A 16,778-nucleotide genomic window follows, 5' to 3' on the forward strand; every position below is an offset into this window, starting at 1 on the left:
CACTCAGCCCACTCACGAATTTGACTTTTCCTGCTTACCTTTCTTCTTACACGCGTGAAAACCTAAATATCCGATGGTCCCTCTGTGGAAAAATATTGTGAACGTCTCCCCCACCATATTCTTCCCAATGAATTCCCCAGGCCAAGTGGCTAACTGGTAGACTGCTGCCTTTGAGAATTAACCCTGACTTTCCTTACCCCTTTCCCCCAACAGGTGAACTGATCAACCTGGCCATGTACTGTGAGAGGATAAGGAGGAAATTCTGGCCCGAGTGGCACCACGATGACGACAACACCATCTACGAGTCTGAGGAGAGCAGCGAAGGCAGCAAAACCCACACGCCCTTGCTGGATTTCAGCTTTTACTCAAGGACAGAGACCTTTGAAGATGAGGGAGCAGAGAACAGTTTTTCCAGAACCCCAGACACGGATTTCACTGGACACTCGCTCTTTGATTCCGACGTGGACATGGATGACTACACAGACCACGAACAGTGCAAGTGATGTTCAGCCTCGCTGACCGTCTTCTGCCCGAGCTGCCACTTCCTGGGGGGTCCAGTTTCCCAGGTAGAAATCCAGCTCAGCTGGGAGGAGATCCTCGTGCTTGGCACACTTCTCACAAGCTAACTGGACTATAGCAGCCTTATTTCTTTTTGTACAAACGAAACACAGAACCATTAAGATGGCTCCATTTAAAACAGGCAAAAAAACAAACAAACAAAAATGTCAGCATGGTTCCTGAAATCCATTTTTGTTTTCATTAGAAAACTAACATCCTGTGGCAGAGCAGGGGCAAGAACAGGTCGTCTGTGGATCCCGATTCCGTAGATCCCCTTCAGCCCGAGGGCTTAGCTGTGAGACGGACTCTCGAGCGCCCTTCCTTGCTTCACGTGGGTTCGAAGTAACCCGAGAAGTCATCAGGAGACATGTAGGAGACCAGGGTTCTATGGTGGCTGCTTGTACTTTATGTGTGTATATTGTATGTTGCGATAATTCAAATAAAATCCCTAGATATTCAGTGAACACCTACTACGTGCAAAGCACTGTGCTAGGTGCTAATCAGTATAAGTTTTCTTCTCAGTCCTGCCAGTGACTAGCTGTGTGATTTCGGGCAAGTCCCTTAATTCTCGTGTGCCTCATTTCCCCCACCTTATAAGGTGGGGATAACACTACTCTCCACCTACCTACCTCACAGGGGTGTTGTGAGGATTCATGGGGTAACATTCGGCGCTTGAAACCTCTTGGAAGAGCTGCGACGTAAACACCTTTTCTTCTCGGTTGTGCTTCCGACGTGCGGAGATGCAAAGGATCCACGTCCGGCCAGCAGCAGCCGCCGTCACTCGCCAGAGCCGAGCAGACGAAACACGCGCAGAGGCACAGCTGGGACTCGGTCCTCGTTCTTCCCTGTGATCTTGCTTGAATCGAACTCTTTGGCGGAGAGAACCTTGAACATGCCCTCACAGCTCATCAACAGCTGCAAACAGTCTTCAGTTCTGTGTGTCTGCAGAAGTCTTTCTTTCGTTGCCTGAACGCACGCTGGCGTGTTGTCCTTTGTCGACTCCCGAGCGTTAATAACGTTGCCCGTGTTTGGTTTATCTGAAGGGAGTAAAGCTCAGGAACATGATGGATTTCACGGAAGTGGAGGGGAAAGGATTTGGCTGATTTTTCTAAGCAGATGCTTGCCAGTTTGTAATGGTTTTTTTTTTGAAAACAGACCTTGCGAGATGTGCTGAAATGATGAAGTGTGAAGAGAATCACGGCGCGGGCATCAAAGCACTTCGTGCAGTGCACACTCTATGCAGTTTTCCTAATGCAACTTCTCCGGTGTTCTCAGCCATTGCCCTGCGAGAGGAAGGCAATGCCGGGGACAAACGTTAATGTTTCTTAAGGATTTCCCATTGCCTCCCTGTGCTCCCTCTCCTTCCCCGTGGAGCACAGGGACCCTTGGGGTTACTGTGTTTGCTAAGGCCCTCTGTCTCTGAAGACATTATTTTTGGTGACTTACAACATTTTCCAGTGAAATAGGGGGTGAAAATGCTGCGGTAATGGTCGTGGATTTGGGCAGGAGAGTCAGTGTTCAGATTCACATCTGCAACCAGAACTGCTTTGCTTCTGATCACAGCGGGCTCACGGGGCGATGGTTATGCGTTGAGGGGCTCAAGAGACACTACTTTAAAGACAGCAACATGTGCTGGGACATGTTCATGTTCTTTGCTTGACAAAGACTCTTTGAATATGGCTTTTGCAAAAAACATCCTAAAATGCTGTGGATTCCACTGAGAGGTAAAGAGGGAGAGTTGCTGAGGCTGTTTACCATTGAAGCAACCGTGTAGGAGATGCCCTGAGTTGGACATTCTTACTGCACAGGAAACCTGGTTGTTAGTATCTTATTAAAACCATTCATCTTGGAGAGGACTGTTTGGTGCCTAATGAAAATGTGGTGCAGAAGCTATGAATGGAGGATCGTGTTTCATCTCCAGGGTCACTTGGGAGGACTGTCCGCTTCTGTCTCTAATGAGTGTGTTCCAAGGCCAGCCGGTGGTAGTTCCGTGTGACTAGGGAAACTTTGGGCTTGGAAATGCAAATTCGACAAACAGATGGACTGTTGACCCATCCATGCAAGGACCGAGTTGCCTTGTCCCCACTCTTAGCTGGAGAGAGTTGTGTTTGGAATTTTGCCTATGATTTATTCTTACTTTATAGCACCAGGTGTGTTGTATCTTTACTTCAAGAATGATTAAGCTATGATTGTGTAGAGTTGCATTTTTTTTTTTTTAATTGTGCATTGCTTGGAGAGACATGGAGAGACAATGTTCATTGTCATTCTATCCGGGTGCCTCTCAGGGGCTTGAATGGACGTTACCACTTGGAGTCTTGGGTACCAGCCTGACAGCTCATGACTGGGTAGCCAAACATTTTGTAGGTGTAACTTAATTTGGAACCCTGGAATTATATCCCCAGGTTTGACCTTTCCAATGTGGGTTATGGAAACAAAATAACCAAGACAGACTCGGTGTGGTTTGGATGACCTGGGTAGGCTTTATTGGGAGGGCTTTAATTTTATCTTTTTAATTTTGATTTTATTTTTCATTCCTAAGCTCCCCAGATCTGAAGTGTTCTCCAATATGGTGAACAGGTGCTACTTACAAGAAAAAAATAACAAGAAATTAGGGGACATTTTGGTTATCTGGCTTACTTGTTCAAGTTGTGTTTTTGTTTTTTTTTTTTTACTGGAAAGTAACTTAAGGAAAGTGTGATCTTCAATGTTAACAGACGTTCTAGGTTGGGCAGAAGACCCACGCTAGCCACCTGTTCTTTTTTTATCCCAATAAATTTCTCCCCTCTCTCCCTCTCCCTTTGCCCCTCATCCCCACTCATCAGGATTGAGGAGCAGCAACAGTATCTGCATATGTCAGAGTAGATATAAGGACAACATAAATTTATGCAGAGGTAAACCGTATCTTCAGAGTTTGCCATTTTGTTGTTGTAATGTAACGAATTGTGAACAGTGATGCTCCTGAGGCCAAGGGCTACCCAGGTGACTGATTATAGACTTAGAGCAACTTGGACTTGAATCACAACTACAGTCTGACGCTCCAGTGAACCCTGCCTGTGTATGCTGTGGTATTAGGTATTGGGATAGGATTCCTGAAGTAGTGTTCAAGGAAAGGAAGAGCTAGGGATTTTAGCTTCATGGGTCTTGTCTAGATTATTTGAGAGAAAGTGTAGAATTAAGCAGTGTATGGCTGGGCCATGGGTTGGTTGTAGGAAGCCCCTTACAAGAGACCCTTTGAGGTTGTTATTGGCCCCGCATCACACGTGTGTTCATTTGCAGGGCAGGATCCGAACCGAAGTCTTTCGTCTGGCCTTAGATGGTTCTTGCCATGGCACCATTTTGACTTGGTTTCCTTTGAAAACCCACGTCCCCTGAGAAATTGCTCTGTTCCCATGGAGCCAGCTTGTCCCCAGTCTCTCTCCAAGAGTGCTTAGAGTCTTCCGCTCTTGTCCTCCATGTCCATTCAGTCCGGTCCAGGCCAACCTAAGCGATCTTTCGTTAGGGTTTACTCTGCAAGGTACTGCTAGGCTGTGTGAATGATAGCAAGTAGCCAAGACTCCTTATTCTTTGTTATTTATCTTTTAAGAATGCATGCCCATATGCTCCCTCACTGTGTGTTTACTGAGCACCTACCCTGGGCCTGGCCCTGGGATCCACCCTGGCTATGGAGTGGGGAACAGAACAGACATGGCACCCTCATGTTAGGTCATCCTCTTTTCCTTAGACTTCTGTGGTAGCCTCTTTTAAATGCTTGGTCACTTCCCTGATCCGTTCTACCCATCACCACTAATTTTTTTAAAAAGCTCTGGCCCTGAGGGTGTGCCATATTGCCTCAGGGTAAGGGCCGCTCCCTGGGGCCTGGTATCCTCCCCTCTTCCTTCTTCTCCTTCCCTGGGGTGTCTCTCACGGCTCCTCCATGTGAGCCATTCAGTGCATCCAGGTTGGATTGGTTGCCATTGCCTAGACATACCTCATTTCCCCCCTCTGCCTCTGCTTATGCTAGCCTCTCTCCTGAAACGCCTGCCCTTTCTGTCCGCTGGCCCAACTCATGCCCACCTCTTAAGGCCCAGCTTCCTCCATTCTGCAAGAAGACTTCTTAGCTCATTATAATCTCCCCTCCCTCTAGAAACACAGCTTTCATCATCATCTCCTTCCCTGATGGCTGCATGGGAAAGGTCTACCCAAAAGCAGGCCACGTGCTAAAAAGCAGTGGTTTTAAATTGACCTCGGAGATGCCACTGAGAATCCTATAAAAGCCCTCTGCCTTTTTACCAGAAAAATACATATATGAAAATACACAAAATTTTACCCAGAAGTGCAGATTTAGAGACCTGAAATCATCCACGGATTCCTGAGGCGCTCACGGACCCCAGTTGAAGAAACCTTCTGTATAAAAAGAGCGTTTAAAAGTTCCCATGATTAGTGTTCATTCTTTTCTTGCCTTTGACCTATTCAGAGAGGAGAAAAATTGGTATGGGACATGCATGCAAGAGAATTTCTTACTATCCATGCCGTGTGTGTTGAGTGACAGGGAAGGAAGGGAGAAGAGGTGTCTTGCATTCATTGAGAAAATAGCTTTGTTTTGACAGATTTGGCATTCTGAAACTGACAAGGCTTTATTGTTATTGTTTTTGTCAGTTATCCTTAAACCATCTAAAAAGTTGGTTTATCCGAATGAATTCAGGGCCCTGTGAGCTTCCTCTCAGCTCTCGAGCCCACCACTTCTGCATGGGTAGGCTGACCCGCAGGGGGGGCGGCGTCAGGTAGGAGAGAAGAGGCTGGATTGTTCCTTATAGGAAAAGGTCTGCACAAGCACATTTTCCTGTATTCATCCGTCCATCCATCCATCCATTCATTCATAGGATAATTGTTGAGTGTATATTCAATAAAAGGATGGTGCCTTTGTTGATAGATAACTACTCAGGTTCTTCTGTGTCGCTGTTGTCGTCTTTTTCTTTTTTTACAGGGTGAAGGGATTTTTATTGCTCCTATCATCCAAGATTCGTTGCTCTTCCATATGTGCAGGGCTGTGTAAGTTGAACAAGAACCGATGAAAGTACATTTGAGGACAAATACTTCCAAGTCTGAACGCTGAACTCCGGCAACCCATCCTTAATAAGTTCAGCCATCCATTATGTATGATTGTGGAGTGCTTGACCTTTATTCAGTTGCTTCCAGTGGTCTGGATGAAGCTTGGCAAAGTTTGAGAGGATCCCCTTGGTGGGTGGGACTGGAGGTCCCGCTTGCCTGGAGCGCTCTCGCCAGTGACGGGAGTAAATGCAAACACATCGTGAATGTTTTCTTCCTTGGAATTCCTTACCAGAAACTTGGGTTTTTAGTCCCTGACTTGACAGAATGTCTGAAAATTATTTAAGGTTCCTTAACCTTCAGGATAAGATAACTGGAATGAGTAATGTATCAACCTTGGTCTTGAGCGACAGTTACAGAGGAAATTGAAAAATCGCTTAAAGGAAAGTGACTCAGCTCTCTTGGGGCTGACAATGTGACCCCCTCAAGCATTCTGGCTCTTGCTAAGGTGGGGAACTTGTCCCCAGAACAAGGCTTTCTGAAACTTCTGTTGCTGGCTAGATTATGACGAGGAGGGATGCTCAAATTTCAAGAAGATTATTGCCCCAGATTGTAAAACTTTTAGATAAATGGAGGGGCCCATTGCAATAATGAACTAACTTATGAATGTGGTCTAGTCAGCACCAACACTCGTGATCATTTTAGTGGGAGAAACAAGTTACCTAGAATAAGAGATTGGTAGAGACTTTAGTGTTCTTATGTAATTAAATAATGTCAGCAATGAACTTGATGGCCTTCTTGGATTTTTAAAAATTGTTGTTCCTGACTGCAGCTTTAAATATTTTGAAGCAATCCACTAATAGCAGAGCAATATATATTTATGATAATGGCTAATTTTGTAAAAAGTAGTATTGCTAAATATGACTAATTCCCCTTTCCCCCGCCCCTACCCTTGCAAGCACACTTATTATTATTATTATTATTATTATTTTTTTTTACTTTGTGGTTGAAATAGAGCAACTCATTTATCAATGATAGTTAAACCTTTTCCTTTCTTTAGTGCTTTCTAAAAATTACCTATGGCTTTAAAAACAATAGGATTCAGCTCCTGAATTGCCATGTTAATTAGCTGTGGCTAAACAGATAGCAGAGAGAATGCAGTTGTTCAGTGGGGGGCTAGGAAGGAGAAATGCTTTGGATATTCACCATCTCCCTCCTCTTAAACAAAACAGAACAGAAGAGCAATGTAGACTCTTCCCTCTAACAGTTGTTCAGAACTGGAAGCGTTGTGCCCTGTTTGCTTCTCTCTCTCGATAAGAGATCCCATTTGGCTTATTCGTACACAACCCATGTCCAGATGATTGTATTTTTACTTTAAGCAAATCGTATCTGAATTCTCTTGCAGCAATAAGATTAAAAACAGTGCTCAAATTTTTGAGGAATCTCTGCTTCCGCCGGGGTGACATGTTTTGTTCCTCCTGTCAAAACGATTACCTCAAGTAATCCGTCTCACGGGATCATGCTTCTTGTAAACATGTGTTTTCCCCAGAGATGTGCATCCCGCGGAGTGTCGAAGACTCACACGGCAGTGATGGCGGTCATGGTGGGGAGGATGAGGGTCCGAATTCTTCACTAGGTGGTATTAGGATTTCGCGGAGTGGGAGGAGAGGAGGAAAGGGTGACAGATGCGACGGCTTCAGGCAGCCATGTGGCATGGCTGTGTTAGAATGTGTCAGGCACATCAAAAGTTGTCTCAGTGGTGGCGTTAGTGCCACAGTACAAAATCCAGGCTCATATATCGAAAACACAAGCAATTTGTAGGGAAGGATTGTTTGTGGGTATACAAAAGACTACAAAAGATGGTGCAGGGAGCACTGAAGTAGCATTGATCTTTGTCTTAATTTATACGCTCAAGCTCCGGGATTGTCCCACCTGAAGCCAAGTCTGGGAAGTTGGGGGACAGCTAAGAGCAGAGAGCTGGCCCCCACCCCGTTCCTTTGACTCTGGAACTTCCTTCTAGTTTCTCAAAAGGGTTTGTGGCATATGGTTTCCATTTTATAAATAAAAAATGTACAAAGTAATGTATATTTGTTTTATAGATGTATTTTAGAGGGAGACACCCCAAATCATCTGCATTGAGGTAGCGGTCTCAAACCTTTGTGCTCATTCACCCCACAGTAAAACTTTCTGAACTTGCCCTTTGGTATATTTATTTGTAGACACACACACACACTGCTCACACTGCTGTACTGATACATACATTAAAAACCATGGCAAACATAGAACGTTGGAAAGACTATTCTCCTGTACTCAATAGAGTTTAGGGAGCAGGGCAAGGTGTATTTAGGGCTAGCACCTAGAAGGCTGCAATTGATTAAGGAATGTGTGTGTAACATATGTGGAAAAGCGTATGTAAAATAGGCATGATCGTAGGTCAAGGAATGGATGTATGTGTGTATTTATTTTTACTGAAAATGGGCATTTTTGGTTGGGGAAGAGAATAGCAAAGAGCTATTTTTAATTCTGGTTTTGGGACCACTTGATCTAGAATGTTTCGAAAATTTCTGGAAGATTTCACAGTCCATGGATTTAAGCAAAATAAGAAAAGAAAAGAGGGGAAGAAAAACAAATTATGCAAATGTGGGATGTATTGCTTGAGAATTTCGGTACCCATCTGAAAAGCATGTTCCGATAATTCCTGGTAATCATTGTCTCACTGACTATATATCTCTCTTCTATTTGTTTATAACCCCACGTCTCCAAATGTGTAGAAGATGCATGGATTTATTTCCAGATATCTGAGGCAGGAAGGACTGAGGTTGGTCTCATTCAGACCCACATTTCAGCTGCTTGGGGGCTGATGGGTGAACGCGGCCTAGAAGCATTGAACCTGCACTATCTGTTTTGCAAATACAGTGATGGCATCTTGCTGAACAGGGCCTCAATGTGGAGGTGGCATTCCAGTGTTTCTGGACCTATAAGTTACGTTAGCACAGTTATTGTTAGTAGTTTATAAAGCCATATTTAAACTTGTACACTTGATTGTAAGATAGATTTGAATTGTGCACTATGTTGATTACTGTATATAAATGTGGAAATTCTGTACATTTGGTCTCAATGCCGTATGTATTTGATGTGTAAATGATAACTCGTGGTTATGAAATAGCTTACTGTGAATGTCTTTATTCCCATTTGCTTCTCTTTTGCAAATTTGAACGTTTAAACTTTACACTCATGAGGAAAATCTGAAATTTTTGCAGCCAACACTGTTAAGTGGTGGCCTTTTAGATGCTTGGGAAGATCTTTTCCTTGTACGGCTCTTGTATGATTAAAACAGAGGTAATGAATTTTTTAGGCATATAACTTTTGGATCAGAATTTCAAACAAACTTTTTTTTTTTTTTAAAGATTTTATTTATTTCTCAGAAAGAGAGAGAGCACAAGCAGGCAGAGTCAGAGAGAGAAGCAGGCTTCCTGCTGAGCAAGGAGCTTGATGCAGGACTCGATCCCAGGACCCCAGGATCATGACCTGAGCTGAAGGCAACAGCTTAACCGACTGAGCCACCCAGGCGTCCCTCAAACAAATGTTTTTTAAGTCGAAAACCAGGTCTTTGAATATGCTCTCTTACCCTCTCCGGGCTTTAGTTCTTGCCCGGAGCTTTTGGGGAGTGATGTCCACTAGTAGAGAGAAGAAAAGAAGAATGTGGGAGCAGGATACATATTAAGGCCTTTTTCCTGGGCACTAGGCCTGGAGAGAGCAATTTTCTCTTTTATTAATAGTGTCTAAATGAGTTTTTGTATCACTTTGATGAAGCTGTTATGATTCCCATTTTGTAGATGAGGAAGGAGAGACTTGGGGAGGTAGACTGGGGTCAAGTGGCTAAGTTGGGGTCAATTGAGGTTTTTAAAAATACAAATATTACTAAGTGCTCCACCCAGACGTGCCTGGCAGTGAACAGCGAAATACAGCTGGGCCTCTGGGCATGTCAGGATTGAGGGAGACATTTAGGATGTTTGGAATCCTACGTAGAAATTTCACCAACTATTATTCACATCTTAGCATTTAGAGCAAATTGTAATACAGTAACATCCAAATCCCAAACTTCCCGAACCATGGGAGTATCTATTAAGTAGAAATGGAGAGAATATTGTAAACCCACATTCTAGAGATAACAATTTGGTTTAATTTTTTTTTTTAATTTTTAATTTTTACTTTTGTAAAGATTTTATTTATTTGAGAGAGAGAGAGAGAGAGAGAGATCACAAGTAGGCAGAGAGGCAGGCAGAGAGAGAGAGAGGGGAAGAAGCAGGCTCCCTGTGGAGCAGAGAACCCGATGCGGGGCTTGATCCCAGGATCCTGGGATCATAACCTGAGCCGAAGGCAGAGGCTTTAACCCACTGAGCCACCCAGGCGCCCCAACAGTTTAGTTTTTAGACCTCCTTTCTCTCTTGACTTATGAATCCCAACTAATCAACCCTGCCTATTAACATAGACCCTTATTAACATAGGCCCATAATTGAAAAGGCTTTGGGACAAATCTGTATCTACTTCAACTTAAGGTGGCTCCAGACCCTTCTAGAACTTGTGTGGAGGTCTTGGACTCAAGCCTGGTGTCTGTCCCCTTAGGGAAGCGTGCTCTCCTTGATTTCAGAGGTGTCAGAAGGAAGTTTGCCTTCTCAACACACTGTGCTCTCAGAAGTAGAAGACAAATGTCTTGCTGCTGGTTGTACTGAAGATCCCAAGACTTGATTCTTCATAGTTTTGTCCTTCCTTCCTTTTAGAGGAGAGGCAGAGCCATTGCTGTCTCCGCTCTCCCATGGGCTGTCTATTTTGTTTGTACACTGTTTTGTTTGCCACTGTCAGCACCCATGAAACACTTCTTAGCTGGGCTGGTTCCCATTTGCCACAGACTTTTCTTTCAAAACCTACCAAGGTTAAAGTAGCTGATCCCATGGATGAAAGAAAACTCTGGAAAACAAGGGAAAGAGGACCAGCTTCCTCCCTCATGGTAATGACTGTATTGCTGCCCTGTGTGCCCACGAGGTCCCTGGTCTATATTCATGGTGGTGTGCTCATCGTGAAGACTTAAGGGGTCATCTCCAGTTGAGACTGAAGGGTCACCTACCCGGGCATTGTGTTTGGCCCTGGGCAAGCACTCTAGGTAACCCATGCTCAGCATGGAAACATCCAGGGAAACCCTGACTAAAACAATGTCACAGGCAGCCTTGAAAGAGAGGAGGGTTGAGGAAAGGGCCGTAGGTGGCAGGGAGCAGCTCCGGGCCCCTCCTGCGGCCCTCCCGTGTCCCGTGTTTATTGTGTGGAAGCCTTGCTCCTTCCTTCTCCACCCTTATGGACCTCCCTCCTGCTAGCTGGCACATTCCAGGGCCAATCGTGGGCATTTGAGGACTGCTCAGGAACAGAAAATCCAGACTCACTAGTGGCCCAAGCGTAAGAGGGGGGGAAGTGGGGAGGAAGACTGGACCAGACAGTTTGGAATCATCCCTCTGAAGGTAAGGAGGGCTTCTGAGCTGGGGAGGAACACAAGGAAAGAGTACTTAAATAAGATGTGTCTGCGGACAGCCTGGCTGTGCGACCAGTTAGGCAAGGGGTGGCAGGAAAGTAGCTGGGCCTGATCCCAGTGGCTTGGAGCAAGGTTGGAGGTGAGAAGCGGGGCAGGGGTCCAGGGGGACCTGAGAGGGGCACCGCCCGCCTCCGAGTGCGAGGAAGTGCTGACTCCTGGATGTGGGGAAGGAGGTAGTGCTGGGAGACTGGGGACGCCCGGGGCCAGGTGCAGGCCATGTGGAGGCGTGGGGGAACGTGGTGTTTGGGGTTAGCCCACACCGAACATGAGGAACCAGCAGGAGACGCGGGTCTGGAACTTGTGAAGGGGAGAAAAGGGCAGCTGCAGCCCCCAAAGGGATTGTGAAAGCAAATGGGCCGGAGAGAGATGAAAAGTCTTCAGCAGCCTGCAGTTATGGACGTCTCGCTCACTGTCTTCAGGATACTGTCTCAGTAACTCCCCGGCAAGGCCACCTGGTGTCCTCATATACAAAGCAAGGGGTCTTCAGGCTGATCCCGTCCAAACCTCCTCTCATGGTTCCTGATGGTCGAATTCCACTTCTCTGCTCACTCTGATTCCACTTCCTGCTTTATGGATTCTCCTCATGTCGGACGGGGGAATGTCATGACTCATCAGGTACTAACAGCTAATATTTACATATCACTCACTACCAGCCAAATGCCGTGTGGTCTTGGCCACCTACATACCTGAACTCATTTACCCTTCACAGCGACCCAGTGAGACAGGTGCTGTCACTGTCCCCACCGCTTCGACCGTCATCATCTCCACTTTCCTCAGCATCATCACTATCAGCACTGTGTCTAGTTTATAGATGAGGAAACGGAGGCGAACAGAGGTTGGTTGTCTTGTCCTGGATCACTGCCGAGGAAACAGCAGAGCTAGGGTTCAAGAGCTTAGCTATGACCCCGCCGTGTGCCGCTAGTTCTACACCGTTCTAGCAGGTTCGCCACCAGACCACACAACCTCTTGAGGAGAAGGTTGTGAGGCTGGAGAGTGCTTGTGCTGAAGCAGACATGACTTAATTAACTTCTGCCGAGTCATCCTCAGCCAACTGTGCGGGCTCTGCCTTCTCATAGAACACACGCGGATTCTGTCACCAGGTCCTTGATCCACGTTCACACAGACCCTGGCTCTCTGTTGGAGGCTATCTGAGATACAGGTGATGCCTGGTTCATTGACTTCACTTCTGGTGGTCATGGCCATTGGTCCCACACACTTCATTCACCTTGACTCCTTAGAGAGGGAATTCCTGGGGGAATGACTGAAAAAGGAGAAAACACCCCTAAGTGGCAAGGTTCTTAGGGTTCCTACTGCCCGATGCCCAAAGGAGCTCTCCACACACCCTGCTGACCCCTGTCTCTAAGCGAGTCTGCACACTTCCCATCTCCAACCCCAGACCTGCCTGTACATATGCCCTTGGGATGCTGCCTGTGGATGTCTCCACCTGTCCAGATGGGAGCTGATAATCCCCTTTCCCTCATGTTTCTGAGCCTCTCTGTGTCTAAGCCAGACCCCTGGAGTCACCCAGTCCTGTGGATTCTGCTTCCTGCTGCCAGTTTGAGTTCATCTCCTCCTCAGCTCAGCCTCAACGTCTGGGGCTGCTGCCTTCTCCCCAGGTTCCTTCCTTCTGGTCTGCCTCCCTCAAACCCATTCTCCCTCCTTGCTGCCAAGCTATTTGCGAATTTGCGTGTCATCCTTGCGAAGGGGCCATGCTAATCTTCTCCGTATCTTTCCAGTTTTAGTGTCTGTGCTGCCGAGGCGAGCACTGCCAAGTTACTCAAGCAGGGAAAGTGGCCACGTGGCTTCCGTCATATTCAGGATAAAGTACAGGCACGAAAGGCTTTCCGTGACCTGAAACCTGCCTCCCTCGCTTGCCGTATTTCCCACGACTGCCCTTCCCGTCCTCCCACACCAAACTCCAGAGCTCCTATGGATTCGCCACTTTGTTTTACCTGTCATTCCGCCATTGAAGGAATGATGCTGTTGTAAAAAAAAAAAATTATTGGCATTTTTTCCCCCTCTTCTGTTCACATAGATAACAAATGGGTGACTGTAGTTGATTTTTTTTCTGTCTTCTCTGCTGAATGCTTTCTTTTCACCAGACTTCCCCCAAGGAGAGACAGCCAAAGAGAAAGCTGTTCTCTTTCATTTCTTTGACATGGTGGGGAATAGAAAGATAAATCAGGCACTGACTCTACCTTCACTGGCAGGTAAGACATAAAACTCCGGTAAAGGATAGATGCTGATAAATACCACAAGAAAGGGACAAAGAAGATGGCTTGGACCCCATGGTGGGGAGTCCTTTCAACGCAGGAACGTGCGAGAGAGGGAGCCTTCTGAGCCTCTCTCTACTATTCTCCGGCTTTTGCCATGCTGAAGGTGACTTAACCTTTCTAGCTCGTCACACTTCCAGGGGTGCCCTCTCCCCAGCAAAGAAAGGAGGAAATGTGTCTTTCTTTGGTTAAAAAGACTTCCAGAAGCCTGGATGTTTAAAAATGGTGGTCTCGGGGTGCCTGGGTGGCTCAGTGGGTTAAGCTTCTGCCTTCAGCTCAGGTCATGATCCCAGGGTCCTGGGATCGAGTCCCGTATCGGGCTTTCTGCTCAGCAGGGAGGCTACTTCCTCCCCCCCTCTCTGTCTGTCTTTCTGCCTACTTGTGATCTCTCTTTCTGTCATATAAATAAATAAACTCTTTTAAAAAAATGGCGGTCTCACGATCTGAGCTGTGATAAGTGTAAGGTAGGGCTGAAGCCTCATCTTTCAGAGATGACCCCCCGCTGTCAAGGACCCAGTCTCCACCAAGAGCATCTTAGCTTCATTCCATTAGCACTGAAGGGATAAAGGAGGCCAAGAGGTGTCTTGAAAGGGTTAAAATGGCCACAGAGCACATCTGTGACAGGGAAGGTCAAGGTTTTCCAGCAGCTGCTTGGCGGCAGGTGGTGTGGGCTGACTGGGGGCCTGTACCTTATATCTTAGCATCCGCTAGATCAACCCCTTTCTCCTTAAAAGCAGCTTCTGCAAGTCACTGTGCAGCAGCTTTTCCTATGAACGCATATGAGCTTCAACTCTTAAAGACGGGATGGAACAGGATGGGAACCCCATGCACAAACGCACATGGCTGTATCCTTATCAGATGTTTGTTCTACTCGTTGTGGGGTGTTTGTCCCCCAGGCGGGGCTCTGTAGCTGGCTGTAGGATGTCTGATTTCTTGTGTTGGATAACTTTAAGGGTTTAGGGTTTGCAAGTAGGTAGAGGTCCGAAAGGAACGGCATAATCCCTTTATCCCAAAGCACAATACTTGTAGCAAATGCTCAATAAAGATTGGTTACAAGAATGGACAGATTCTAAGATGAAAGATCGGATTGCAAAGAAATTCTCTGAAGTCTGAAGTTTGACATGATAGACTGTGCAGAGGCAGCCAGTAAATAACTCATCGAACAAACCACAGGTGACTGATATACGGGGCAGTAATTTTTGTAGGCTCAAGTGGTTTATGCAGTCCTCAGGATCTCTCGATGGAGTTATGGCCCCTTAATTCAAACAGCTCCCATTTCCTTGACACACACAGACCATGGATCTGAATCCCGAATCCCACCCATGGTTGGCACTGCGCTTTTCTCCACCCCCGAAGCCTTACGCTGCCCCACAAAACCCTGTGCTGCAGCCTCTAGTGCGAGGTACATTCACCTATGCTTGGTTTTAGACTGTTTCTATGTATTACAGTGTATTTAACTTATGAATGAGACTACAGTCACTAAAATTGTGCATGGCTTTCTTTGGGAGCCTCGGAGGTTTATTCCTTTGAGCTCTCAGTTTTTGCATCCTATAGAAAGCAGAGCGATGTTAGTGACACTTTCTTGGCTTGAGTGTTGGCACGTATGGACTTAGCCCGATCTCTGCACACAAAAATAGAGGGAGAAATCCCTCGTAGGAGGAGATTAGATTTCCTTTTTTACTTTTTCCTCCTCCTACTTCAACTCTTCCCCTATAGGAAGAATTTGAACTCGTGTTATTACTGTTAACTTTCTTTCCTACACAGTCTTACATACAGAACCAGTACTTTAACATTTATATGTGTGTGTGTGTGTGTATATATATATATAAATAAATTTTTATATAAAGTATTTTATATAAATATATAAAATATAAACATGTAATATGTAAATATATACACATACATTTACATAAACATTTATATAAATAAATAGAAAATATTTATATTTTCTATATATTTTTATATCTATTTTAAAGATTTATTTATTTGTTTGAGAGAGAGAGAGCAAGAGAGAGCCCAAGCAGGGAGGAGGGAGAGGGAGAAACAGACCCCTGCTGGGTAGGGATCCCAATATGGGATTTGATCTCAGGACTCCCGGATCATGACCTGAGCCAGGTCATGGCTTAACTAAGGCAGACAGTTAACCCACTGAGCCACCAAGGGGCCCCGCATCCAGTACTTTAAAAGCAGATATGTCAGATACGATTATAAAGCAACTTATTATTGTTTTTAATTTTTTTAATTTTTATTATTTTTTAAAGATTTTATTTATTTGTCAGAGAGAGAGAGAGAGAGAGAGAGAGCGCACAAGCAGGGAGAAACAGACTCCCTTTGAGCAGGAAGCCTGATGTGGGACTCAATCCCTGAACCCTGGGATCATGACGTGAGCTGAAGGCAGATGCTTAATGACTGAGCCACCCAGGCATCCTTATTATTGGTTTTTAAATTGCCCCTGCAAAGTCAGTCTCTGCAGGGCTAGTTTTACCCCTGATATTGGATGAAATTTTCTGTAAGCCTCATTGTTTATCAGCTTACTCTTGGAGAGTAAAAAGTTGGAGATCTCTTTAGTCTCTCAAAACAGGTGCTGTTCTGTCAGGCATACGTGCAGTCATGTAATCATTAAACTTCTGAGCTGCATTCAACAGGGAAGCTGCTCCCTTGCTTTGCTGGAGTGTCCATTAGAAGGGCATGGAACTTTATTTTATGTCTTCTGTCAACCTCTACCTCCTTCCCTCCTCCCCACTCCACACACGCATTGGCTAGCTGTAACTTCTGACCTTTCTCGGGATAGAGCCGAGGGATGCCGAGGGATGCTGAGGGAAGCATGTGCCATTACCTCTGTCTCTTTTGATGCTAAAATGCAGACCTTGCCACTAAAATGCTGAGCTCTCTATCAAACTCCGTTCACTAAGCTTGGCCTGATTGGAAACTCCCCTCACCCTTCCCCAACCTCTGCTAGACCAGCTTCAGTGGTTAGAGACCCCGCTGCAGAGTGGGGTTAGTCGGGGCCCATTGTCCTGGGGACTCAGTAGAAAGTGAGAGTGTGCTCCTAATTTTACCTCCTGTAAAATGCAGCATATGCTTGTGAGAGAGAACCAAATAATTTTTATGTGGGTTTGATACTCATAAATCTCTGGAGAGCCACTGATGTCCTTGCCTAAATGGGCAGGAATTTGGTGTCTTTTCTCAAGCTGGTTGTGGGCGGCCCTTACCACAGTGGCTCTGCTTCAAGCAACTGCACCTTTCGTGTTCTCTCTCATGGACTTTTATTTCTTCTTTTATCATTGCAAAATAAGAGAATGAAATATTCTGTTAGTCCAATGAACTGGTTGATCTTACCC

General features: G+C 45.6%; 1 protein-coding gene and 1 pseudogene across 4 annotated transcripts in view; one reads left to right on the forward strand and one right to left on the reverse strand.

Moving 5' to 3' along the window:
* Positions 1-8,748, forward strand: part of FAXC (failed axon connections homolog, metaxin like GST domain containing) — a 75,949-nt gene extending 67,201 nt beyond the window's left edge. For 3 of the 4 annotated variants that reach the window (XM_059177027.1, XM_059177026.1, XM_059177025.1), the window contains one exon: positions 214-8,748. In XM_059177027.1, the coding sequence (XP_059033010.1) occupies positions 214-503 (290 nt within the window). In that variant the 3' untranslated portion in view covers positions 504-8,748. The remainder of the gene's footprint in view (positions 1-213) is intronic. The other variant, XR_009354539.1, reaches the window with a different exon arrangement.
* A 4,084-nt stretch (positions 8,749-12,832) lies between these two features.
* Positions 12,833-12,930, reverse strand: LOC131834940 (U6 spliceosomal RNA; annotated as a pseudogene).
* Between the last annotated feature and the right edge of the window lie 3,848 nt (positions 12,931-16,778).

The sequence above is a fragment of the Mustela lutreola genome, chromosome 6 (genome assembly GCF_030435805.1).
Source record: "Mustela lutreola isolate mMusLut2 chromosome 6, mMusLut2.pri, whole genome shotgun sequence".
Classification (NCBI taxonomy): domain Eukaryota; kingdom Metazoa; phylum Chordata; class Mammalia; order Carnivora; family Mustelidae; genus Mustela; species Mustela lutreola.